This window comes from Vanessa atalanta, chromosome 8, assembly GCF_905147765.1.
Source record: "Vanessa atalanta chromosome 8, ilVanAtal1.2, whole genome shotgun sequence".
Lineage (NCBI taxonomy): Eukaryota > Metazoa > Arthropoda > Insecta > Lepidoptera > Nymphalidae > Vanessa > Vanessa atalanta.
Genome location: NC_061878.1, coordinates 12092682 through 12119972, shown reverse-complemented (window position 1 = coordinate 12119972; position 27291 = coordinate 12092682). Strand labels below are relative to the sequence as shown.

General features: G+C 30.9%; 1 protein-coding gene across 1 annotated transcript in view; it reads left to right on the top strand.

Moving 5' to 3' along the window:
* LOC125065730 (probable chitinase 10) overlaps nt 1-27291 on the top strand; it is a 106710-nt gene that overhangs the window by 70093 nt on the left and 9326 nt on the right. The window contains exons 6-11 of the mRNA XM_047673516.1: nt 16900-17023; nt 19208-19389; nt 19911-20038; nt 22773-22897; nt 23096-23209; nt 24409-24608. Of these exons, the coding sequence (XP_047529472.1) occupies nt 16900-17023; nt 19208-19389; nt 19911-20038; nt 22773-22897; nt 23096-23209; nt 24409-24608 (873 nt within the window). The remainder of the gene's footprint in view (nt 1-16899; nt 17024-19207; nt 19390-19910; nt 20039-22772; nt 22898-23095; nt 23210-24408; nt 24609-27291) is intronic.

The window sequence follows — 27291 nt, the reverse complement described above, 5'->3', positions numbered from 1 at the left end:
TATCGATTTGTAATAGAATTGAGGTTAATTAAGATAATAAACAAACATACAAAGGCAAAACATATGAATAGTCTCGATACCTACCGCAGAACACACTCGTTCAAATCCATAAAATGATATGCAACACTGACAATAATAATTATTATACCACTTAAAGGATAAACGCATCAAAATTAAGATAAACCTAAGTCGAGAGTGAGATATATTTTTTTACAGTACCTCTGGTGTTATGAAATCTTAACCGAAAGTATTCGCAACACACAGGTTAAAAAGAAAAGTATTTAATTGTATTCGCAAATATTTACCGCTTTTTAGAAAGCATAAGTGTGAGTCAACATTGCTGATCATTTCTTAAAATCGCTTTGAAAGTATTCATTCACCATATCATTTGCATGATTCATATAATTTCACATTTGTATAATATTTTGTACACGTCTCGTTCAATGAATGACTGACCTAAATATTAACGCTGATAGTTTTGAGCGTTATCGTGTATACCAAGATTTACATTGATAATTCTTTAGTAGTCAAATTTAAGTCAGAATTTTATTTTATTTACAAATATCACATAATTGGACTTATAAGCAGTAAAAATAAAATGACTTAAGAAAAACTGTTGAAACTCGGAGGGATTTTAGTTTCTTTTTTTTATCGGCGGTGACTTTTCCGAACCCAAGGTGACATCTCAAAAGTCCTTATTTTTATACCAAACTTCAGCATAGCAGCATACCTACTGTACTCTATAAACGTACCTCAACTTTTTTTTATAATTCACAAATTGATTGTCAATTATAAAAATCATTCTCATTAAATATACATTGTCCTATAAAACAATTACTAGCTCTATGGTAAAGTAGCGTAGCGTAGTTCATACTCGTATATTTTTTGTATTAATAAATTTGAGTTAGTCGCTACTAGAAAGCAGTGTAATACAATATAAATAATACATATTTTGAGAATTTCAAAAGTGACTTTCCTTAACTATTGTTACAAAAATGTAACCAATAATATTGTATACGGATACGACTCGAGTATCGGGTAATATTGGGTATCAGTACGCGGTTTGTAGAGTTACGAAACGGATAGAATGGCATTTGTCACTTTGATATCATTATTATATAAACTTGAGGTATAATTAACGATCGTGTCTACTGGTTTTGTTGTCTTTGTATTGCATATTATATATAGCTGAGTTAACGTTCAACTGATTGGCTTAGAGATACATCCCGTCTTGGGTGCAAATAAAAAGTTATTGGATTTGTTTTCGTGGTTGTAGTGCAGGGCAAAACAACTATACTTAATATGTCTGTAGTTTGCTTTGGCGGGTAAGTGAGAAGTAAGAAATGGAAATTATTTCTTACACCGATGACTATGGGCGATAGTGATCACTTACTAAGGTAAGTGTTCACAATTTTCCCGTATACCTGATGAATTTCTTTCGCTGGTTCTTCTCAGGTACAAGGTTTTTGTTTCCGAACCGATGGTAGACTTTTGAATTGATATTCAAGAGTAACGCTTCTATATTAAATAAATATTTTTGACTTTGACTTTGACCAGTTCATCTACACATATTTATAACAGTATCAGCGTGGAGTTAGAGTGCTGACAGAATTACAGATCGTGTTGGCTTATGAAAAGGAGGAAGTAGAGAATTCATTCTTGTTTCCACTAGCACTGTCGCGTCCTAAGCAGGATATTATTATCCAAATAATGTATTTTTGGACTTTTGCGTTTATCTTGCTAGGAACCAATCATCACGTATTAAACATAAATATCTAATATTACTTCTGTGAGCGCTCTGAATCATTAATAATAATATAATAATTCAAGCGTTAACACTATAAAAATAAAGGAACATTTTACTAAATTCAGTCTAAAAATTTCGTACCAAAATAAATCTCGTCTATTCTAATACACGAGCTAAACAAAATTCACCGGAATATCGATATACACGGGACTCCAGCCCGCACCTGTCACCAGCACGCCTGTCAAAAAGGCGAACACGTCCACGAAAAGGCGATACATAATTTTTTTTCAAATATACCATCGGTGTGAGCGGAATGTGAGCATATTATTTGTGAATTTGTGAATATTATACAACTGTTAACATAAGCTACAGAAAGATTTTTCATTATATCTCTCTTCTGTTTCAGCCGGCTTTATCGATCATTAAATACAATTATTACATGTATAGAATTGTAAAAATAAATGGTTATTTTATATTAATTGATGTAGTTTAAGTCATGTACATAGTTAAATTAATTTCTCGTGTAATTTCATAAGACTCTTTTCGGACAGTTAATTTACAGAGCCGAGGTGGCCCAGTGGTTAGAACGCGTGCATCTTAATTTGTGTTTATAAATCATCTCGTGCTCGGCGGTGAAGGAAAACATCCTGAAGAAACCTGAATGTAATGTTGTCTTAGATTTTCGCGATTATTACACATTGAAATAATTCGTGACCACGAACACTGCAAAGTGCTCGAAACGTCGGGATGTTAAAATAATTAATATACGCGATTAAATCCGTTAAAAACTAGTTTTATTTCAAACCTGAATGTGTCTAATTTCAACGGAATTCTGCAACAAGTATATTCCACAAAACCGCATTGGAGCAGCGTGGTGGAATTTGCTCCAAACCTTCTCCTCAAAGAGAAAGGAGGCCTTAGCCTAGCAGTGGGAAATTTACAGGCTGTTAATGTAATGTAATGTAAAAAATTACATAGATAATTAAACTCTACCAGGTGAGCAAATAAGCTCGCAAATAGCGCCTTCATAGTTCAATAACCTCTTACATGACTGTGAAAGTGAGTTATTCACTTTGATTTCAATTAAAATGTATAGGTACTAAGGGTTGAACTCGTAGTGAAAGTAATGAATGATTCATCCTAAGGTCAACACGTATCGTGACCCCATACATTACTACAACAAGCACGTTTCGTCACCGTCACGATGTCTGCCATAACTTATTTGTTAGACACTAGAATTTTTAAACATTAAGCTACTTACAGACAGTATATTAAACGCTGCGTTATTTGTATACTTTCACTGGTGTCACAATTACTATATGATTAGTAAATACAGTGAGCAACGCGCGATGTGACGATGTTTAGATCAATGAGCGTTTTCGATTTTTAAACTTAATATATATACATTTTTTTTAATCCTGATTTCATGACTTACGTTCAGATATATTTAATTTCGAAGGCTGAATCTTAACTCCTTGTATTTAGTGTAAGTAAAGCTATTAAAAACATAATTATGTTCCTTATCTTAAAAGGAAATGTCAAGCAAGGTATAAAGGCCTGCACCACCTATAAAATTAAGAAAAATACAATTTGCTATTTTTATTAGATTTTTTTTTTTTTAATTGGTTAAGAACCAAAAATTTATGAAATATAGTTTTCATTAAGTTACAATCATTTTCTGTTTTATTTACATTTGATATAATTATTTTACTAACGATGTCTGGATAGGTCAAAAGTCAACGATAAATTGGCTCTACATTATAGCCAATCAAAACATTGCATTCATACAGTCATTACATTATAGATACTTGTTGCAATTGCAATTTCTTGCAAATATACATTGAAGTGATATATGAATACCCTTATACAGGAATTGTTTACAACTAAATACAGAATTAATATTAAAAGTAGAAACTGTACAAATCATGAACGTGTGGAATGGTTTCTAGCACGCTAGCCGCGTTTTCCCGTTGATCCCAATTCCAATTTTGTTAAAGTAAAAACTACTTTTAACCTTTTCTTAATTGTGAGTTTTATATTAATGAAATGGTTGATTTTTTTTTTGTTTATTCTAATTATGTTTGATTACTCAAATTAACTGATCCACTTATTAAAATAAATTGTAGTTAAATAGAAGAGCGTGGTGGAATAAGTGTCAAATCTGCTCCTCAAATTGAATGGGGGGTAGAAACCTTTTTCAGTAGTGAGACATTTAGGAATATTACCATTATTTTAATTATTAAAAACACTTTTCAACTGTTATAGTTTTAAATATATTTTAAAGAAAAAAAATATGGTTATTAAAAAATGTTCTCAGTTTCACAACGTAATTAGTGATTATTTATATTCAAATGTCGTTTCTCAATTTTGTTAGTGTGTCAAAGCCCTAAGGTCTGCTCGGTCCTGTCGTAACGGTTCGTGATGGGCAACTCAAGTGTCTAACGCAATGCCTATCAGATTTCTAGCATAATGATAGATCGTTAAATAATCATGTCTGCGAAATAGAAGCAAATGAATCAACGAGTAATTTGTTATGTTCTACAGTTTATTTTATTGTTAAGGAATGATACTTATTTATATGAGTAATACAAAGAGTTTAATTGATTATTAATTTAGTGGTAAGTAAAAATTATGATTTAAAAAAAAAATCAGGAAGATCTATGTGGACGTTCTCGTTTAAGTTTGAAATTCTAGCAACTGCTCCGAGTGCTAACACGAACGATAGTAAATAAAGTCATTAGCCACCAAACATTTAAATTAACGTGCGTGTTCTTAATTTTTACGCGCGTGAGAAGTTCTACTCATTCGGTGTAATTATTATTATTTTTTTTAATTCATGCAAATAATTAATGACAACAAAATATTAATAAGTTACTTTTCATAGTAAAATTATAACTATTATTATTTTAAGTGTAATTTCTTTTTTTTTCACACTTACAATTCACAAATTTAAGTATTTTAAATTTAAATTTTTAATAAATTAATATTATAAAATATGTTTTATATTTGAATCAATTTCGAGCGGCTTGACCCTTAATTAGGTTGAGAGAAAAAAAAACATCATGTAGTTTTCAGGTCACCCTGTGTGCGCATCGTGAAAACTCACACTGACCATTTTTTCAATACGCGCCAAAAGATGTACAATTTAAAAAAAAATATACGTTTGACAAACAGAGGAGTAAAAAGTTATGAACTGTTTTATCTTAAGTTATTATTTTCCTAACATAACAAGCACGCTCGGAAATCTGTAATACAGCTCGTGTGAAATGATGGATGCGTTAACATATTGATTGTAATTCTTAGCTGACTGACTGTATATTGCCTCACATGTACAATGGTTAGCTTCGGCGACTGTAGATTTAGAGGTCACAGGTACGAACCCCAAAATTTTTCTATCAAGAAATTATTAATGTATTTAATAGTTTTTTAATTGATACAGTAATGAAAAACAACTGCAAACAAACACTTGAAATACCAATTCTGAAGTGCTATTTACAAAATAATCTAAATTAAATATATTAATTCGTACAGCTTTAGGCAATTGAGCAAATAATTTATATTACAAGTTACTTTAAATAGGCAATACATGTGCAATTTCCCCGGTGTAGAAAATGTCCAATGATGGTGGTTAACTTTCCATCAGATGAGCCTCTTGCTCGTTTGCCACATATCACATAAAAAGCCCATAATTAAATGACGCAAAATAATATTGTTATTAAAAATCACTTAAGCCAAATAAAAGGACTTCGTTTAAAAAAAAACAAGATACTACTAAAGTTTACTAAAGCTTTGAATATTAAATATAAAGATCGAATACTACTGACACTGATCTAAGGGCTAGTGGTAACCGTGTTTCCGCAAAGAAATCACAGGCCTCCTCTTTTCAAACAATATATTCCTGCACCGTAACATTAAAACCAAGTGATATTTGCGTTCTTGGACTCCATCTCAACGTTTAAATTCAGTTATAAGCAGTCCGGCGCATCATGTTCATAATTTAACATAAGTTTACAAAATTAGGTTGATTCATTAGCACGAGGAGCTAGTTATATCTCAGCAATCGAACAATATTGGAAGCTTTTTAGCTCAATGCAATAGCAATTAATAAATCCACGTACATGGACATACCTACGCTATATATAATGAAAAATACATAAAGAAAAATAAAAACAATTATATATCAGTACAAACCATATAAGAAAAACGAATGTTCTACATTTCTGTACAAAAATAATAAATCAATAGATGTATTCCAATAGAATAAAATTCCATTGAAATATTTTAAAACTGTTTAAGATAATGTACGCATCGATTTCCATATTAAACTTCGCGGAAACTCATAAAATATGGATCAACGCCATTTCGGTTTGAAATTATTTCCATTGAGTGCTTACTACCTATTTAAGAATATTATAATACTAGCGACCCGCCCCGGGTTCGCATGGGTGTAATTTATAATATCCTATATCACTCAGAAATAAACTTTACCCGATAAATAAGATTTCTATTATTGACAACATTATGCGTGAAATAAGAATACATATATATTTATGAAAAAATTAATAAAGTTAATATTCCTTTATTTTCGACGAAAACTAATGTCTCATTTATATGTCTTAAATTCGCTAAAACCTTTTAGGCAGTATGTACAAGGAGGTGACAAATTGCTACATTAAACGAAATATCCTGTCGTTTATTTTATCCTTGCAATATTCCTTTTTGAGGGTAATTTGTCAATTTTCAAGTCAAACAAAAATCAACTTTACTGTAAAATCGTAGAGTTGCTTTTGCTAATTGAATGAATTGAACAATGTTTATATTTAAAATTACAGGCTTCTGAAACTGAATTGGCATTAAAACCTATTTAAATTAAAGAAAAAATGAAACAGTATATATAGCCAAAGACTCTTGATAGATTAACAAATAACACTTTATTAAATAAATAAAAGATAATCCTAAAGGTGTGTGTGTGTGTTTTATAACGATTCGACTTCAGTGTGCCTTGCATGATTTTTTTTTACTTATACGATTGCGTTGACGTATGTTGCGTTCTGTATGGAAACAAAACAGCGCCATCTAGTGACAAAAATTGGAATAACAATTTGTGTGTTGAGTTTCTGACTTCGCTGCTAACAAGCATCGAACTGGCAATTGAAAGTGAGAACATAAACGCTCGTGATTCTTTGTTTTGAGGATTCTCCGTGATACTGAGCATTTTGACAATTTGAAAAGTTCAATTTACGTTAAAGCGATGGTGAAATTATACGAGTTATTTTATAAAACTCATTCTAGGCATACAGTATCAGTATTAAATATCAATCGAATATTTCCAATCAATACGAGATAAAGATTTTATTAAAAATAGTTTTGCGTGTGTGTACTTGTGGCGGGATACACAATAGAATTATATATCAAATTTAATTAGAATCCAATCGTTCAAGCGTGATTGAACAACGTAGCTGTCACAAACGTAGTAAGATTTAATTAACATATATTATGAGGCAAATTGCAAAACATACATCTTCCAGTTTAATTAAGCCCTAGAAATGTACTGAGTGTTGGATAAATACGAACAAACAGACTCAAAGGATAGACATATGTGTTAACTCTGACTTCCAAACAGTGTGATATGTGACTGAACTCGAATTTGAGTTACGGTGTTCTTTTAGTTAGTCAGTTTGAGTATTTAAGCTACTTATATTGCTTAAGTTTATTACTTGCAATTAAGAACGACTCTGTAAGTTTAAATTATTTAAAAAGATGCTGATGTAAATGAACCATACTTCAAACTTAATTATAAATATAAAAAGATGCAAAAATCACGGACAACAAAGTAATGGAGCTGACGGTTTATACAAAAAAAAAAATTAGATATACCTATATAGGTATTTAATTGGTTTATATTGGATTGCACTGTGATCGATGTTTAGATATGTTAGGCAATATTTTATAATAAAAAACAGAGTTCTGATAAAACCTCATATAAATGCTAAATTGTGTTAGATTACCACTAAGTACATATATATTTGAAAACATAATTAGGACTTGCTGTCACTTATCTATGCGTTTTACAAAAAAGGGCGAACAATTATTCATTTTTTTTATTACAGATATTACAGTGTAAGGGCGTTCTCTTACTGGTAGCCTTCGCCTTTAATGTAATAATGTAAGGAAATTTTAAGTATTCGCCTACAGCTGAGTTATTTGTTTTACACTGTAATGCTCAGTATGATTTAACCTTAATACAGGCGAATGCACACGGTGTGGGACTGCCCTAAAATTTTAGCTAAGAAATGGGATAACATTTTCTGACTCACCATCAATTGTTTTTCTTGCTGACTGCCAAGTATTTCGCCAAGATAAATTGCTATCCTATATCCTATAATATAAACCTAGCTATATATCGCTATCTCTCTTAAATTATCCAGTGGCTGTCAAACTTAAAAGAGACGTCATCACCGCATTACCAAAATCAATAAGATCTTACCTTCCTTAACTTAATTTGGTAAAGTTAAATGTATTTGGGGTCCCGAAGTGGTAAATTATACCCTTATCGATTTTCACTTAGACCTTTAGCCCTCGAAGGTATAATGTTGGAGAGGTTTCATTACGAACTTCAAGGAATGTAACAATTTAGATTAAGAATATAGACACTGGAGAAATTCTCACGTCTAATTTCATGTGATATAAAATTTAAAATAAAACATCCTATACTGGGAAAATATTTTTTTATGTGTCACGACTAAATTGTTGCGTCTTGGCGTTAAGGGGGACTCGTATGCCGTGACGGCAAACGGCATGCTGCTCTTATGCCTACCCTCATTTGCAATCCAAAAATTTAGATTGGGAAGCTGCCTTGAAATAAAATGCATGCACATTAAAATCATGTCATATAAACACAAAAGTCTGTGGAGAAATAAAATTTAAAAAAATGCAATACCTTGCAATTTCTTAGTCGCTCGTTTTTAATCATTTTTCGTCTCGATTATATCCGTCTGTTTTATCAGAAATGGTGTACTGCTTTCATTACAATCTCGTCGAACATCACCTACAGTACTTAAATCGAAAAATAATTTTCTATAGAGCTCCCGAAAGATCGTGTACGCGAATCCTTTTCAAGTGGTATTCGTTTTAGATAAAAACAATATAAATAACAGCTACTATTGTTACCGAAGAGGATCAAAATGTTAATATACAATATTTGTCGTTTAAGACGGGAAATATTGCCTGTAATTTCCATGACGCGTGCTGCCAATAAAGATTTAAGAAAATTATATAAGATGTAATTAACAACCTTCTTTTTTTGAAAAAAAGATTTAAAAAAAAAAATTTGTTAATTCATTTAAAAAGTTATTAATATAACGGAGCAGGCCTCGCAGTGATGATTAGAAGTAACAATTAAAATAACAATAAATTAGTGATAGCCTCCGGAACTTTATCACTAATTTATAATTATTGTAATACTTACCCAATATTTTTTAAAAAAAGGTAAACACTTACACTTACATTTAACAAAATTTGATTAAGTCCATAACTAAACGCAGTATTCTTAGTATTAATTAACATCCACACCAATGTTATAAATACGAAAGTAAATCTGTTGTCTCTTTCTGTTGCTTTTTGACGGCCAAGACAGAACCAAATTTAATAAATAATATAACTGATATATAATAAAACTGAGACGATATGAAACTTGATCTATCATATAACTCCCAACAAATGTAACTATATAATATCTTGGACGCTTTTACGATACATCGCGAATGACAATTTTGATCGTTTTATGGCAACTTCCGAATGTTACTACCTACCGTTGATTGTTTACGTCGCTGCGTAATATGGCTGATATAATTTTCTTATTTGAATAAGGATAATATGATATAAAATTATAATTTTCCAAAACAGATAGAGGCTAACGCAAATTATTCTCTTCAATGAAAATATGTATGTGCCAATAACATTAAGGACGTTGGAAAATGGCTAGGCTTTTAATTGAAAGACTAATTATAATTATTGGCTACATGTTTATTATTTTACAATGATATAAAAAAGACATATATCTCTACTGATATTATAAAAATATAAAATTTGTTTGTATGTGTATTTAATGTTTTGGGTAGTCTCCGGAAATAATGACACAATTCTATTATTTTTTTACTGGTACTAATCGATTACATTTGTATTATAATTAATTGCACCCGTGAGTAGCCGGGGTGAGTCACTAGTATATATATATTTATAGCATATTTAAAAGAATATTTATTAGTAGCAAAATTTAATTCGGTGTCATCAAGATATTTTTCCTCATCGAACACGAAATAAAAATTCAGTAGGGTATCTTTACTAGACCATTTTGGCTCGTAGAAAAAGTATTACAAGTCCAAACGGCTAAGGCAATTCAATAAGGATCCTTGTCCAATTACCCCAAATTGTATATCCCTATAGGACAGTCCTTAACCTTTATTTTATAATTGCGTAATTCTTTAATTTTCAGCGCGAGATTAAAAAGCGAAGTATTCGTTGAAGTATCTTTACGCGTTGAAAGTGTATTATAAAGCGATTTTGCCGCGACACTTAAGCTATTTATGAATTTATTGTATATTAAACGTGATTAGTAAGATGTTTTATTAAATAGACAATAACAAGGCAATAAAAATAAAATATAGGTGCTAAAAACGTACTAAAATGAATTTACATTTTCTCCGAGCTATGGATAGTGTTAGTATTACACAATTGTTAGTAATTGAATTAATCAAACTTGAATTTGGAAGGAAAGGGTCAACTCTGAACCCACTATTTGTATTTTCAGTTGTATTTGTTAATGTTTTAATTTTTAAAAAGGTCTGCTCCAGAAACGTGACTTTTATTTATGTTGTGTGGGCCTTGGTCCCGCGTGTGGACGTGTGTACATAGCGTTACGTAAATAATAGAATTGTTAACTGTAGCAGAGGGTTAGTACTTTTTTATAATTATAAGTAGGCCAAGGTGAAAATAGACCACCTGGGGGAAAGTCAACCAGTACCCATGGACATTGGCGCTACAGGAAGTTTATCACCAATGCGCCACCAACCTTGGGAACTAAGATGTTATTTTTTTGTGCATAGTCACAGCGTGTAAGGCTTTATTTTAATATAATATAGGTGAACAGACAGGCAATTCGAACATCTGATGATAACTGGTCACCCACGCCCATAGAAATTGGCCGTTTAAGAAATATTAACCATTTAATTCACCGCCAATGCGCCGCCAATCTTGCGAATCAAGATGTTATGTTCCTATTACTTACACTGGCTCACTCGTCTTTTAAACGAGCATACAACTATAATAATTTAAAAAACCTATGCTATTTGACGGCAGAATAAATTTGATGAATGTGTGGTACCTACCCAGAAGGACTTGCACAATACCATACAATTAAGTTATACAAAGTCATTATGTACTAGGTAGGGATTCACATCGATGGTAAGATGGGTTATATTTTAAGATTTGAGATGAGTGAGATGAAAATAATAAGTTTCTCAATCAGTCACAGAACCAGCGTCGTGAAATGAGTCCCTCAAACCTTCAAGGCGGGGGGGGGGGCGGTTTGCTTTTGCTCATCAGTGAGACATATTTGGAATATTTATTTACATCAAATAATATTAATAATTTCGATTCTAAGTAGTTTTATTATAATTTTATTATAACGATTGACCTTATATACGCTATGACTAATTCCATCGTCCTCGACATTTAAAAGTAGCTTTGTAGCGCCGTTTTTTTTGTTATTTTATTATAAAAATGATCTCAGTGTTTTACGCGTACGTTGCGATTGTCTAATGACAATGCAGATAGATGCACAATTAATTTTTTTACTGTAGTTACGTACGATTACGTATAAAAGAGTAAATGGGAATTCGTTGTCTTATTGTTAAGAAAAACAAAATGGCGTTAGAAATTGTTTGATGTAATAAAAACATACCTCTCGGTATATCTTTAAGTCATATTGCGTAACAATAAAAACAATTTTTTAGTGAAATTGTTTATGGTTTATTGTATGAAACAAATTCAGAGACATTTTTTTTATTATTTCATATTACTTATTGATTGTGAAAAATCTACCACTATATATCTTTAAGGTCTAAAATAACTAGTGACGTTTTAGTTACTAAAACAACAAACAAATAACACTTATATAACACTGTATTTTTACTTTAGTTGTCCTGAATATCTCTTAAATTCTGAGGTGATCCTCAAATATACTTTTAAGTTAACCTTGACCATAGACTCTTTTCTTAACGTATTCAGGTATACAATTCTACTTGAAAAAATGTCTGATAACACCTTAGCAAAAACGGTTATAAAAAACCGGCCAAGTGCGACTCGTATTCGCGCACGATGGGTAACCATTGTCAATAAAAACTGCAAAAAAAGTCATATCTGTTCTATGGAAGCCCCACCTAAATATTGATTTATCATTCTGTTATTAGTATTTGTTGTTTTAGCTGCAACAGAAATACATCATCTGTATCAAGGTTATTTCAAGTATCTAACTATCACGGTTCATGAGATACAGCCTGGTTGTAGACGGATGGACGGACAGGGAAGTCTTAGTAATAGAGTCCCGTTTTAACCTTTTGGTACGGATCCTAAAAAGACATCCACTGTTTATTTGATATTAAACACGCTTTAACCACATGATACGTCCATTCTGTCTCGATTGAAATGCAAACAAATTCTTAAATAGAATTTATCATTCACTTAATTCATTCGATCCATTCACTCCAAAACCTTCAGATTGTGGGAAATATGCTACATTGAAAATACCTAGCTCTAAAATAATGCTCGATTTGTAGACATTTGCGTAGTCGATTATAAAATGGAAATATTATTTTGTTGTTTTATTGTTTTAAGAAAATAATCAAAAGGCCAAGAATTAATATAACATATTATATACCTTTATTAAAAGTATATTCTTATTTATATATAGACATGTATATTTTATTTTTCTATAAAAATGTTTTTATGGAACGTAAATTATTATTAGTATTAAAAAGCAGAAACTACAGCACAAACAATTATGACGAAAGCAAATTATAGACTGTAGAGTTCTTAAAACAACCAATCTCTTGGGACTCAGAATGCTTTGTTTGCGAAGATATTGAAAATAGAGAAACGATACGATTGAAGGCAAAATAAATATTGAATAAATAAAATCATACAACAAATTTACAAATAACCGAATTATTTAAATATTCGTTTTTTTTTCGGTGGCTGTATATATTAATACCTTTGTTTTTTTATTGAAAACGAACAATATTTGGCGCGAACTTCCATGTCACAGCTTATAAAAATTGCGTCATCAAAACAGATACTTAATTTATTTAATAACTTTATATTAATTTAAATATTGGAATAAAACAGTAATTTTAATTTCTAAACAAAGTCCATTCGACATTAATCGATTTTTATTTGATATTTTATAAATTGATTATCAATATAATTTATATAAAAATCGTTTCCGCCCGCCGCTTTGCTCGTGCGATATGAGAATGCAAGAGTTAGGTACATTTCTCCGGGATAAATATCAACTGATATATTTACTTTTTCAGACTGTTGTCTATCTTTGTACCAGATTATATTCAGATCCCTTCAGCCATTCTGGTGTTATTAATAAACATCTATCCAGAAATAATATAATGTTAATATACATATATTATATACTTAGGTAAATGTTTTCAGTAATATTTGTAACAAAATAAAATGAAAAAATTGTCTAATGACATTTACCAATAAAGAGGCTTTTTTTTAATACAGGCAATACAGTCGATATACGTTCTTCAGCTTTGCAATGTATAGTAAGCTGGAACCTATTTATTTTTTATTAATTTAGTGGTATATAAATAAAAAAGTTTTACCAGATATAATAACTTATCTTCAATGTATAGTACATATATACATACGCTAGTATAGTATGCCAATCCCGACACACACAAAACAATCATTGAAGTCAGTTCAATCTTTTAGGAGGAATTCAGTTAAGTAAGATTAAAATATATAAAGATTGAAAATATCGCTGCTGTTAATTAAGTATAAGTATATTATTAAAAGTTGCATGTATTATATTATTATGAATTTTTATAGCATATTGAAGTAAATTTATGCGCGTAGTTATTATAATATGCTTTCTACTATATTTGCATAGCTCCATAAAGAAACATATTTTATTTTATTTTACGAAAGGAAAGTTACGAGAACACTAATTTGATATTAATATTAAAATAATGAAAGTTTAATAACGGATTAATTAATTATCAAGGGTTCAACTTATTATTTTAATTTTATTAGTTACGTCAAATAAACAAAGCTTTTTAATAGAAAATCATATATTTTTATTAGAATTTTCAAAATTAATGGTTTCATCCAAAAATATATATATCAAGGGAAATCCTAGATTAGTACAAAGATTGATTTATCGTAGGTTTTCAAATAACTATTCAAAACTAAAGCTATAACTCTTCATAAGATACTACGTTTATATTTTATAAGATAGATGACAAGACACTTTTTAAACAATAAAAAGATAAATATAAAAATTATATCAATCACGATTATTTCAAGACAAGAAATAACCCAGAATAACCTAGGCATTTTGCCGAAGCCGTGTCCTTGCTACATTTAAATCCTTTCTAAAATTCCTCTCCGGTAAATGTCCCTGCGGTTCAGACGGCAATTATTTTTGTATTAGTCCAAAAGTCCACCAAGATTGTATAGCATATGTCCACTACATTGACTGGTTCGCTTCGCCCGCGTTTTAGCGGCTGGTCATAAAAAGGTGGCCTATGGCCTTCCTTGGAGTTCAAGTTCAAATTTCATTGAATTCACAGACAGGCTGATAAACTAGTAGATAGACAGACAGAAAAGAAAAGATATAAAAAGAGTGGAAGAAATCAAATTTTACACCACTTGTTTCCTTTAAACGGCTTAATCGTTGCCTTGTCTGTCTGCTCCTTAAAATGGTCTACATATATCAATTCAATAGTACATCATTAGTTTAGTTTCTTTTCTTTTATTGTATGTCCTTCATCCAAAGCTTGTCTGGAAGAGTTCGCTTAGCGTTAACGCTAACGTAATTTTTTTTCTATATTTCACGATGTTCTATTTGTGTACAAGCATCTAATTCCATATCTTAGAAAGTGAGAAGTGCTTTAATTAGGTGAATTTTAGATGGATTGAATTATTAAAGTACGCTTCATTATCATACTCTCAGATAAAATATACGTGTATATCTAAGTGTGTGTTCATCCGATTAAGTTGAAACTTTGTTCAGCTGTTCTAAGTACTCGCGTTAATGTTTTAAACATACCACCATCAACGTTTCATAATTGTCATAAACTTATTCGTATCGAGATAATGAAAACAGAATAACAAAGAGTCATTAGAAACATTCATAATTTATATCAAGAGGATTTGTGTTTATATCAAGAGAATTTTAAGTCAAAGCATCACTCGGTAAAGAATTTAAAACCAAAAATATCAAGTTCTCATCTTCCTACACATATACCATTTCAGTTTAAGGTTTTAAATAATCACCTACATATGATTTTGTAGTCGAAACAATATTATCGACGCAGAGAAAAATAATCTCTTTAATTTAAATCACCAAAAATAAGTCAAATAAAAATTAACAGAAATACGAGTAGCACTAAAGGTGATCTTATTGTTTACCTGCCGTTTATAAATCTTTGTGTTCGGAAATAGGAAAATTGAGATCAGAGGAGTGTTGTATTTATTTATATCTACACATACATATATACTTATATGTAAAATACACAACACGTGTTACAAAAATACATCAGAATACAATGAAAGTAAAATTTCAAGGTCAAATTTGACGAAACGGTTTTTCACTTCACAGACACACAAATCCGGTCGCTTTTAACTCTCTGTAATTACATGGTAATCACTGGAATTTAAATTATATGCAGTGGTCGCTTTTTATTCCAATGTTTAGCGTAAAGGATTTTGGTCCAAGGTAATAAAAGGATGCTCGTACGAAATACCGGTCAAATGCGAGTGTTTATAGAATTCAATTGAATATTAAAGTTGACATTGACCTAGATATATTAATTCAGTACTTTTTATGCCTTTGCTGTATGAGATTGATAACTTGATAGATAAGGCGTCAGATTATTTCGGAAAACATAGTTACCCGAAAGAATAAAAAGTAAGAAACGAAACAAAATATAAATTAAAAGCTTTGAAGATTAGTATTATGCATTATTATTACTCCTTAGCAAACTTACGTCTAATACATTCGTTGTAATTTTCAATGTCATTTGCGATAATTTAAGACATACATTATAAGGCTTATTTTCTTGTTACAACTTAATTGGACAACAAACAAACATATCGTGTGTATTACGTATAATCGTAATGAACAATAAATAGCGTTCCATCATTTATATATTATATTTATTTATAAATATAATTTGAAATATATACTTCTATAAATTGGATACAACAGCGTTCAGTGGACTGGATAATGGCCAACAAATTGGCAGTTAGGTCACCAATATTCATAGGTTTGGCCAAGTTATGTCGACACGATCGTTTACACCGATCGTTAACACTAGCTTATTGCTTCATTAGACTCAGAAATATTTAGTACAAACATAGTTTATAGAGACAAAAGAGTCTTGATATTTTGAAATTTTGGAAATACTTAAGGCTAGTCTTGTTTATGTGGTTTTAAATGAAAGATTAAATCGTTAACTTCAAAGTAATTTATTTAAAGTCAGTGCAGATTCTTTTTATTAAATAATCCTAGCGATAATTTGCAAGGAATTACTAATATTCCTTTTTCCATCATTAGGGGTTTGGAAATGGAAACCCAATGACTTTGCGGGTTAGGATGGGACCACCGGTTTTCACATTGCTAGGACATATACTGTTAAGCAAAAGGTGCTTTAAAACAGTCCTCTGCCACCAGGAAAGATATAATCAATTAAAATAATATAAAATAAGCATTATCTTTTTTAGCCGTGACCTTGGATTTTTAAAAATTGAGTTCTTTTAAATTATATGATCTAGATTTTTTAATAAATCTCAATGACAGTAGTCAATAATTAACAATCAAACAAACTGCTTATTAATTATCCCTTTGTCAACAGAACTTCGCGAAGCGTTCGAAGCAGAAGCACAAGAAGTGAAGAAGCCTCGTCTTCTCCTCACTGCTGCGGTGCCCGTTGGACCTGATAACATCAAGAGTGGATACGATGTACCGGCCGTTGCCAGGTAATTTAACAATGTATGATATACTAGTTTCTGCTCTGGCATACCCACGTTAGAAGGGGGGAAGGTCTGAGGTACCCTGTATCCGTGACATCGCATAATATGAACTTAATTTCGCATTTATAATATGAGCGAGGAATTAAGGATACCAGTGGAAGATATCTATTAGTCCCTTCGATTATATACTTTTATGTATGTATACGTAACAGTCTGTCTGCCACTTTTGTCTGCAAGGGCATTTATGAAAAGATCGGTGGACTTATATGTGGAAATATTTTTATGATATGTTTCATTACGATATTTTCCTTAACCGTCGAGTACAAGGCGGATTAAATTGGGATGTATATGTTTTAATTACTAGGACAACTCGGCAAATTTTCAAAATTATATAAATGAATGAAGATTTTTATATCAGGCAATATTAGGTACCCATAAAATATACAGATTAAATTAGATTTGCTTAAATTAAACGAAATTAAATGCAAACGACCGTTTATCCGTATCTGTTGTCTTTAGCATCATAAGTTCATTCCATAGAATTGCCAATCTTCACGATGTCTCCTACACAGTAATAAAATAGTTATTTTCTTTTTCATAACGTTATGTAGATGATGCATGATGGTGAGGATAAAATTTAGGAACACTTTTATGATATCACTAGTTTTCCACGCGTTTTCGCTTACGAATAAAACGGAATTATGTACGTTAAACCAACAATTTTAATTTAAAAATCCAGATCCACTAAGGTAATTTTACGTTATTAATTTAAATATTGTAAGAAGATTTTCAGCAGAAAATAAACCAATATTTGGTAAAATTCAAAGTTGTCAATATTAAAAAGATATTTTTGAAATTCAAGCAGTAACTGAAATAACCAGTACTTAATTACAATTTAATGTTAGCCTTGAATCCCGCAGATATTTTTTAAGTGATTACTCGAAGTGTACATTCTTCGTCCAACGGCATAACGTCTAGAAGGTCAATTTTCAAAAAATATATACACAGACTCCCTGTTCCAAGTTCATCATACATAAGTTCAGGCATCTTTGAATTTTCCATATGTGATCTAGCCAATTTTTCCACTATATTTTGCTCGTCTTGAAAGCTCATTTCAGCTGAGAAAAACATAACAATGTATAACCCTTGAAATTATTATTTATTATCGTTTTGAAGGTTCTTATTCTCCGCACGGAATATTTTTAGTTAACATTAAATATATTTCAATGTTCTTTCAGATCTTCGTAATACCTATTTTCTCTTCTTTATTGCTATGATAATATTGTGGTATAAAATTTAGGTTTATAATATAAACTTAGTTTATATTAAAAGCCGAGATGGTTCAGTTTTATTATTATTTATGAGGACGTCAATATTAAACGAAGGTCGCGCAACCTTGAGATTTCATGTATTTATTTGTTTGGGCAGAATGGCAAAAGTGCCACCGGATGACTTATATTACCACTGCGCTCCTTTGGCAACTCGCGCAACTTTGGGGACTTAATTGTTTATTCCTTTTTAACCGACTTCAAAATGAAAGGAAATGCAGCGCCTTAGCCCAGTAGTGGGACATCAATAGCTACTCTTTTAAAGTGAAAAAACCATAAGTATAAATGAAAGAAAACAGGGTACACAAAATTTAATATTTGTGGGAATTACATTACGAAAGGACTTCTCAAATCTGGATAATTTAAGAGTATAAATTTCTTATTTTTATTAAAAAAAAAAATACAAATCTGGGTGCCTACGTCTGCCTAACACTATTACGAACGAAGAGGAATAATTGAATATTTCAGACGCCATCTTTTACATATTATTTTATACTTTTATGACGTCACTTACGTTTGCAAATTAAACATAACATAAAATATTTGATAGTGTTTGAATATTATCCTTTGAGCCAATGTGATTGGAACTCGTTACCTTCTGACATTCGATTCATATAACCGTAATGACCACTATTCTTTCTTCATCTGTACTAATATTATAAATACGGGAGTCTGTCTGTTAGTTTTACACGTTTAAGCCACTGAACTGATTTCGATGAAATTTGCTATGGAGATACTGAAAGTCCTGAAGGTGGACGCACATTCTATGATTAATTTTAAATTAAAAACGTATTATTATGATATTTCATATAGAATACTGTATTTTCGTTAGAGATATTATCACACAATATTTCACCAACAGTTACCTGGACTTTATCAATCTTATGGCCTACGATTTTCACGGTAAATGGGAAAGAGAGACCGGTCACAACGCACCCTTATACGCCCCGTCTTCTGACTCCGAGTGGAGGAAACAGCTGTCGGTGGACCACGCAGCTCATCTCTGGGTAAAACTTGGAGCGCCCAAGGAAAAACTTATTATTGGTAAGACATACATTTATCTTCTTAACGGGCAGATCTATATATAAATATGACAAGACAAAACAGTCGAGGAACTTTTTCTTCTCTATTTGTCAATTTTATTTTGTATTTCTCTTTCTTTCTTTTTAATAATGATTATGGTCGAGTTGACCACTGAGTGAGTATTAGTATATTATAATCAAGTACTTTAATAAAGAACTTAAATAAATTAATTAAATAAAAATATCAAAATGAATTGTTATTCAATTTTAAATCGACAAATTAAATCTAGTATCCACAAAACCATTAATACGTACTCAACTACTAAACGTATTTGAAATAGGTACATTAAAAAGTGTTGACAGAATATTCTTACAAACAAAAAAATATTTTAAAGGGCAAATAATAAATAAACTAAAAATTACTAAATTCTACGAAACATCGTAACAAATACTCGACTCGTTAAAGGAAATCATTACCTTGAAGTGCTGACTCCGAAGTATCAAAGATAACCCGAGACGCTGTAAGAACTATGTAAATTTCAGGTATGCCGACCTACGGACGAACATTCACTTTGTCCAACATGAACAATTTTAAAGTGAATTCTCCAGCGAGCGGGGGCGGCAAGGCCGGGGAATACACAAAGGAGAGCGGCTTCCTCGCGTATTACGAGGTGATTTTAATTAAAAATTATTACCATGTTTATTTAGGAGACCGTTTACATCATATCGATACGATAAAGTAAGACACACCTCTTGGATTTTCACGTGTATTATATGAAATAGTTCGAAGACCTATATTAAAAAAAATGGGCACAATTTTTTTTCGAAATACTTAAATTATGAATGCGTTCCAAATTGTGTAAACTTAGATTTGTCTCTTGTGCTTGTTATTAAGCTGACTATAAACCGGAACTCGGTTTATATAATGTCTTATAATATTAAATGAGCTTGATACTTGAAAATAAACGTTACTTGATCAGTTGAATCTGTGACCTTCAGGTAAATTCCACATACATTTTGTTCTGTATTATCTCAAGTAAAAGTTAGCGTATATGCAATGTGAGGTATTAAAAGATAAATGTAAATATATCATATAATAATATTTAATAGTTACATGGCACTAGTGTCTTTTGTGAGATCTAGAAATTTATCAATTTCTTATTTTAAGTAATAAAATTATAGAGTATAACATGATCACTGACCAGGTCAAACTAAAACTCATTTTCTTTCTATAATATATTCAAACTCTTTTCACAGTGAGAATATTTTATAAGATTCTTTCGCAGTTCCATCGCGTCTACATTTTATATACGTTTATTTAAGTGATCTTTTTGATATTGAAGAAAATATTAAATTTTATCTGAATAAATATCTAAGTAGATAAAACTTTACACAGTATTTTATATTTACAACGAAAAACATTATTCTATCAAATTATTCAACAGACTGCTTCAAATTTTATTTTTGAATTTTAAATGTATGCATTTAATAATAAAATATAAAATTAAAAAAAAAACTTTTTATTTTGAATTTTTATTAATTTATAAAAATTCAAAAAGAGAAAAACTATTTATTTACTTTATCGTTGTAAAATTGTTGGTGTTTATGTTTAATAATACGTTTAAGTTTTTACTAAGTAGATACTAATTTACTTTTCCACTGGAACCCCTCTCAGGTCAAAGCCTCTTCCTAAGCTTTCCATTTTTCATGGTCTTGGAATATTTTTTATTTAAAACCGGAACATGTAATAATAATAATATTTTATTATATGTCGTAACAGTAAAATGTAAACGGGCTCCAAAAGCGTTTAGGGGATTACAGCCTGTCTCATAAGAAACTTAGTAACTGACAAGATCTTTCATTTCAAGGTTAAAGACGAGATAAAAGGGCTTTATTTTTCTTATTTGCAATTTACAGCTGACTTAATGAGTAATAAAATTTATTATACGTTTTATGTGTCTTTTATCCTGAAAGGCGACCGTCGATCGGATCAGTGAGTAATATAAACACACATAATTAAGCCGGTATTAAAAAAAATCAGTATCGGTTAATATACTTTTTTATGGTATAGGTTGGTGGACGAGCATATGGGCTACCTGATGGTAAGTGGTCACCACCGTCCATAGACAATGGCGATGTAAGAAATATTTACCATTCCTTACATTGCCAATCGCCAAACCAACTTTGGTAACAAAGATGTTATGTCCCTTGTGTCTGTAGTTATACTGGCTCACTCAACCTTCAAACCAGAATACAAAAATAATGAGTTGACGTTTGAACATCTGATGAGTGGGTGGTACCTACCCAGACGGGCTTACACAAAGCCCTACCACAAAGATTTAAATTACTATATAATATAGAAATAAAAAAAATAATTTAAATTATTATCAAAAAAATAAGGTAATAGAATTTCTCACTACTGAGCCAAGATATCTTTAGTTTTCTATCTTCAAAGTTAAGAGGTAATTCCACCACGATAGTTGGTGTTTTATGGAAAAGTACTAAATTGGAAATCACTCAAAATAGATTTATTTGAAAAAACATCAGCAAACTTTTCATTCCTATTTGTAATATTTTTATTATAGATAGTTGAATCTGAAAATGGAATAAATTGGATAGAAAATAAATATTTCAAAAGGATATATCATCGACTTTATCGTTCCTAATATAATTCGGAGTAGTCTTGAATAAACGATGGATTTTTTTTATCTTGGCATCTTCTATAATTCAATATATAAATATTTAAATCGCGTCTTCTGTGGAGCTGCGTGTTTGAAAATATTTCCAAAATATCTAAACTTTATATCTAATAAATAATTTTACAAACAACAACAACTGTTTTTATAATAAAAATTATTGTGTATAAAAGTGAAATTCTTACTAAAATTTTAAAAAAGGTATACAAAAGTTGAAAAAATTAAAACTAAACATAAATTCATCACATCATCAGATACTTCTGTTAAAAAGATAGATGTAGTAGATACGTAGATTATAAATGAAGGTCAATTCAAATCTAGACCAGCGCTACCTGATGAAAAAGATATCATATATCGTCGTACTATCGCACCATCTCCCTCTCTTTAACAGAAAAAGACAAATACAAATAGCTAATTGCCTTAAACATTCATAATATATATTTTATTTTCCAATTATCGCAATGTTGGGTGAGAAATATTATTGTTCGAAATTAAAACTTAAATAAAATGGTAATAGACTATTACTTACGGCTTACTTATTAGAAATTGTTTTGCGGGTTTTTAGTTAAAAAAGAGAACATTATTTAACCTCAAAGAAGATAATTTATAGATAGAAGCTTCTAGAGCTACCTTGTTTGCGTTTAAATTTGCCTAATGGTGTAAAGTTGTATTAAATATTTGATTAACAAATTTTAAATATCTGTTCAAGGTCTGTGATATGTTACGTAATGGTGGAGCCTATGTTTGGGATGATGAAATGAAGGTGCCTTACGCGATCAGCGGCGATCAATGGGTTGGATTCGATGACGAAAAGTCCATCAGGCATAAGATGAGGTAAGTCTATCAAGGTGTTAATTTAAATATTCATTCAGAATCCGTTACCATTATTTATCCACTGGACTTTTCAATTTTTACAAATAAACGGTTTATTAAACTACTCATGATAAGAACACAAACATCATGAATTTGAAACTCTTAATGTGAACCAGTGAACTGTAGACCAGCAACAATTTACCGTGTTTATATATTTAGATGGATCAAAGACAACGGTTTCGGAGGCGCCATGGTGTGGACGGTCGATATGGATGACTTCTCCGGCAGTGTTTGTGGAGGGGATGTGAAATACCCATTGATAGGAGCCATGAGGTAAGCTGTTATAATAATTATAGATATAATTAATTGCAATAATAGTATTGGTTAGATTGTTCTATATTTAGGTTAAACGACGACATTAAACGGTGCTGCTGAACTGCTTAATATTATAAAGTCTATTAACTGTACAAGAGAAGGATTATATTATAATGATAATCCTAAAATTGGAAAAATTAGTCCTCAGTTTAGCGCGTTCAAACATAGTTACTCTTCAATTTTAGTCAATTGTATGTCTAAAGTTTAATTACATCTTCTGGTAAAAAGGACTCGCTGGTGTCTCTTACGGTAAAAATTAGTTAATAAAATTTAGCGCCACTTTTATTGTCATTTCTAAGGTACTCGCCTTTCTGTGATCAAAGTACACAACTGAAGAGAACAAAACGAAATGGTTCGTAAACATTTCGTCTCGAAAGTTAATGGAGTGTGCAAATCAAAATATACTTTATCACGTGAATTTCCCTGCGGAGCGGAACTTTACTCGAATAGAAATATAAAATATTTATATAGCGAAACGAAAGTGTATTATATTATTGAAAATGTCAAGGCCAGAGCAAATGGACCACCTGCTGTTAGCTGGTAACTTCTGACTCTCACCGGATTACGATCATTTTTGCCTTTTGATATTAAAGTTTCCATTCTATGTCTGTTAAGGGATGTAAATTATTATTTATTAGATTTAACTCACTCACAAATCGTTACTATTTATAAAAGTAACTGTCTGTAAATATTCCACTGCGGAGGCGACCTCTCTTCCTAACGGAACAATGCAACAGAAATTCGTATGTCACATGCAGGTGTCCTCACAATGTCTTTAACATAGAGCTTGAAATGAATTATGAACACAAATTAAATTCATGAAAAATCTAAAGTACTCTGCCGAATACGAACCCGCGAACTTTTTATTAATATTCACGAATAATAGCCTTTGGGCCATCTCGCTGCTTTAATCCTCTGCAGTAGAATTGTTAATTGCTTAGTGCCGATCCGCTTACTCCGGCCTAAAGACTAATTCTAAGTATGATTTTAATCAAAAATTCAAGAATCATCTAGTTACCTACCTTCAATTTTAACTCGTCATTGTTAAATTACATTTTTCATCTGAACTTGGCGATAATATCAACATCAATTCGATTAAGAAGCTCAATATGAAATCATAAATGTGTATTTAAGCAATTTGTTTTTAAACCAATCAGGGAAGAACTGCGTGGCATCTCTCGTGGTAAGGACGCTAAGGATATCGACTGGGCGACCGTCGCAGGTACCGTCATAATAGAAGAAACAGAGAAACCTCAACCGATCAAGATCAGTCTATCAGACGTCCTGAGCAAGGTGAAAAAACCAACCAAAACTCGCATCATCAAGAACAACAATGCTTTGGTCGTAGACAAGAACAGTAAGTAGACAAAATTAATAAGAGATTAACTGTCATTGAATATCGCACCGCTAGGGCTAGACTTGTCTTTAAAAGAGCATGACCTTTATGTAAACTTTCACGCTATTCCACTGTGTCCTTCTGTAGACAAAAATAAACCGAAATCTGATTTCACGAATTTTATTTTTGGAAAACAGTTGGATATTGTTCATATAGTTTGAATATCAGTAAAACCACATATATATTTAAACGTTGTTATAATAAGCTCGTTTGATATCAATCTCTCAAAATTCTAAGAATAACTTTAAATAAATATCAATCAATACAAAAATTATAATTACGATTAACCAACAAATATGAAAAGTCATAAGAAGGAGTAAAATTGAATTTGATCGGAATTAAATAAAGATTGCTTACTAAAAATAATCCAAATGTTGACCAATTATTATTATGCGAAATCGGATTGCTCGGTAAAAAATTCCACATAATGGACAGTTTATTCGTAATTCGATACAACATACGAGTCTACCTTGCAGTTTTCGAAAAAGGAAAAAATGATTTTTGAACTTTAAACGTATCTTGTTCTTGGAATTGTTAATTATAGACCTCAATGACGATAAAACAAGGATTAATAGTACCAATATAATCGTTTTGTTGTAAACACTTTTGCTATTCATAATTTAATTGAAAGGGTGTATGTACGTATTTTTTAGACGGACCGTAAAATAAAGTTTAAAACTTTATTTATCGAGAAATGACAAGAGTGATAAATTAAAATATAACACTGTAACGGATAATTAATGTAATTTCAAATCACTATCCATTTGCTTGATTTAGGTTTACATATTAATGTTCCAATAAAAACAAACACAGTGAAAACTAATTTGATAAATGAGAAATTCAGTGATTGTTTGTTTTAATTTCACGCTTCAACTACGAAACCAATGGCGTTGGTAAAATAATAGACATGGCATTGATATAGGCCATAACAATATAACAGTCTATACAAATATTATAAATACTAAAGTAATTCCATCTGTTACCTTTTCCCTCTTAAGCCGCTGAACTGATTCATATTTGGTATACTTTGAATCCCGCGTAGAGGTAATATGAGAGTGATAGTTTGTCCGTGATAGGAAAAGTTATTTAGCTATTGTTTAGACAACACCACATACATTACTCTGATCCCAATGTAAGTAGCTAAAGCACTTGTGTTATGGAAATCAGAAGTAACGCACACAAACACCCAGACCCAAGACAACATAGAACATGAACTTTTTATACATCGACTTGGCCGGGAATCGAACCCGGGGCCTCGGAGTGCCCATGAAAACCGGTGTACACACTACTCGACCAGGGAGGTCGTCAAAATAATTCTCAGTCGGTAAAATTTACAGACAATCTAGAATCACTATTTTATTTCTTAAATCCTGATATATATATTACAGTAATTATACGGTTAAGCGATCCGAACACTATTTAGTGAGACGTCATACATAAATCAGACAACAGCTTGCGGAAACTTTCACCAACTTTTTCAATGCCGATTGGTTCCAATCTGTACACACATATTAGTTTTATTTTTCGCTATCCGTTTACGAGCTACTGTTCGCGTTATTAACTTTCTAAGATGATTGTATGTTTTATTATATGTGACTTATAACTTTTTTGGCTGTTGGTTAGTATATATTTTCGAAAGAATAATTGGAATGCTCCTTATTAAAAAAAATATATATTGATGTTTAGATAAAAAAAAATCGATAGCAATCTCGCGGTAGAAACCAGGAACTTGACATGTTACATAATAATATTTTATTTTAAAGATAAAATACTTAACTACATTTAATAGATTGCTAATAGATAAATATTTGATCCATTTTTTTTAATATTTATATACAAACGTCATACAATTAAATCTCATCGAAATTATAAAACAATTAATACTAAGCAAAATACAAATTATGAAGATTCACTTCCATAAATTTACATTTCACAAGCTCAAAAGCAAGTAGGCCTTGTACGTGACACTAAAAGCTACCGATCTTAAAAGGGGTGTCACAAGGGTCATTTTTAGGTACCACGTTTCTCCCACCCACCAAGAATGGCCCCGAACAACGACAACCCGCGTCATAGTTGCTAAAAGTTTCAGACATCGAGTGCTTTCACGCTCAAGCTTTCTTCGACCAGAATTTCGAGGTCCATGAAATGGTAGATAATGTTTCCTTTCTCCCTACAATAGAAGGCACGCAAGGCTCTAAACAATTTGGCGCTTTTTGGCATATTTTATGAGTGTTATGATTTAGACTTACGGCTTCTATGAAGCTGAGCGTCAATCCTTACAGAAATAACCTACAAGTTTATATATTATAAAAAAATATAAATTTAAACTTTATATCATTAATAATAATGTATTATATATGTATGTATATATATAAATTTGGTCACAGCAAGTATGAATACAATTTCAAGTCAAATTATTTTACAATTTACACATATTGAAATCTAAACCCGCTAACGATATAATTTCTGTATATAATAAACATAAATTTCTTTGCATATCTTTTTTTTTAAACATTAAAAAATATGTAAGATATAACAAATATGCGGGTAAAATTAATCCATTAAGACGAAATCTTTATCACCTTTAAGTTGAAAAATTAATCTATGGATTAAAATGGATGATTGATCGAGTTCCAGATATTCA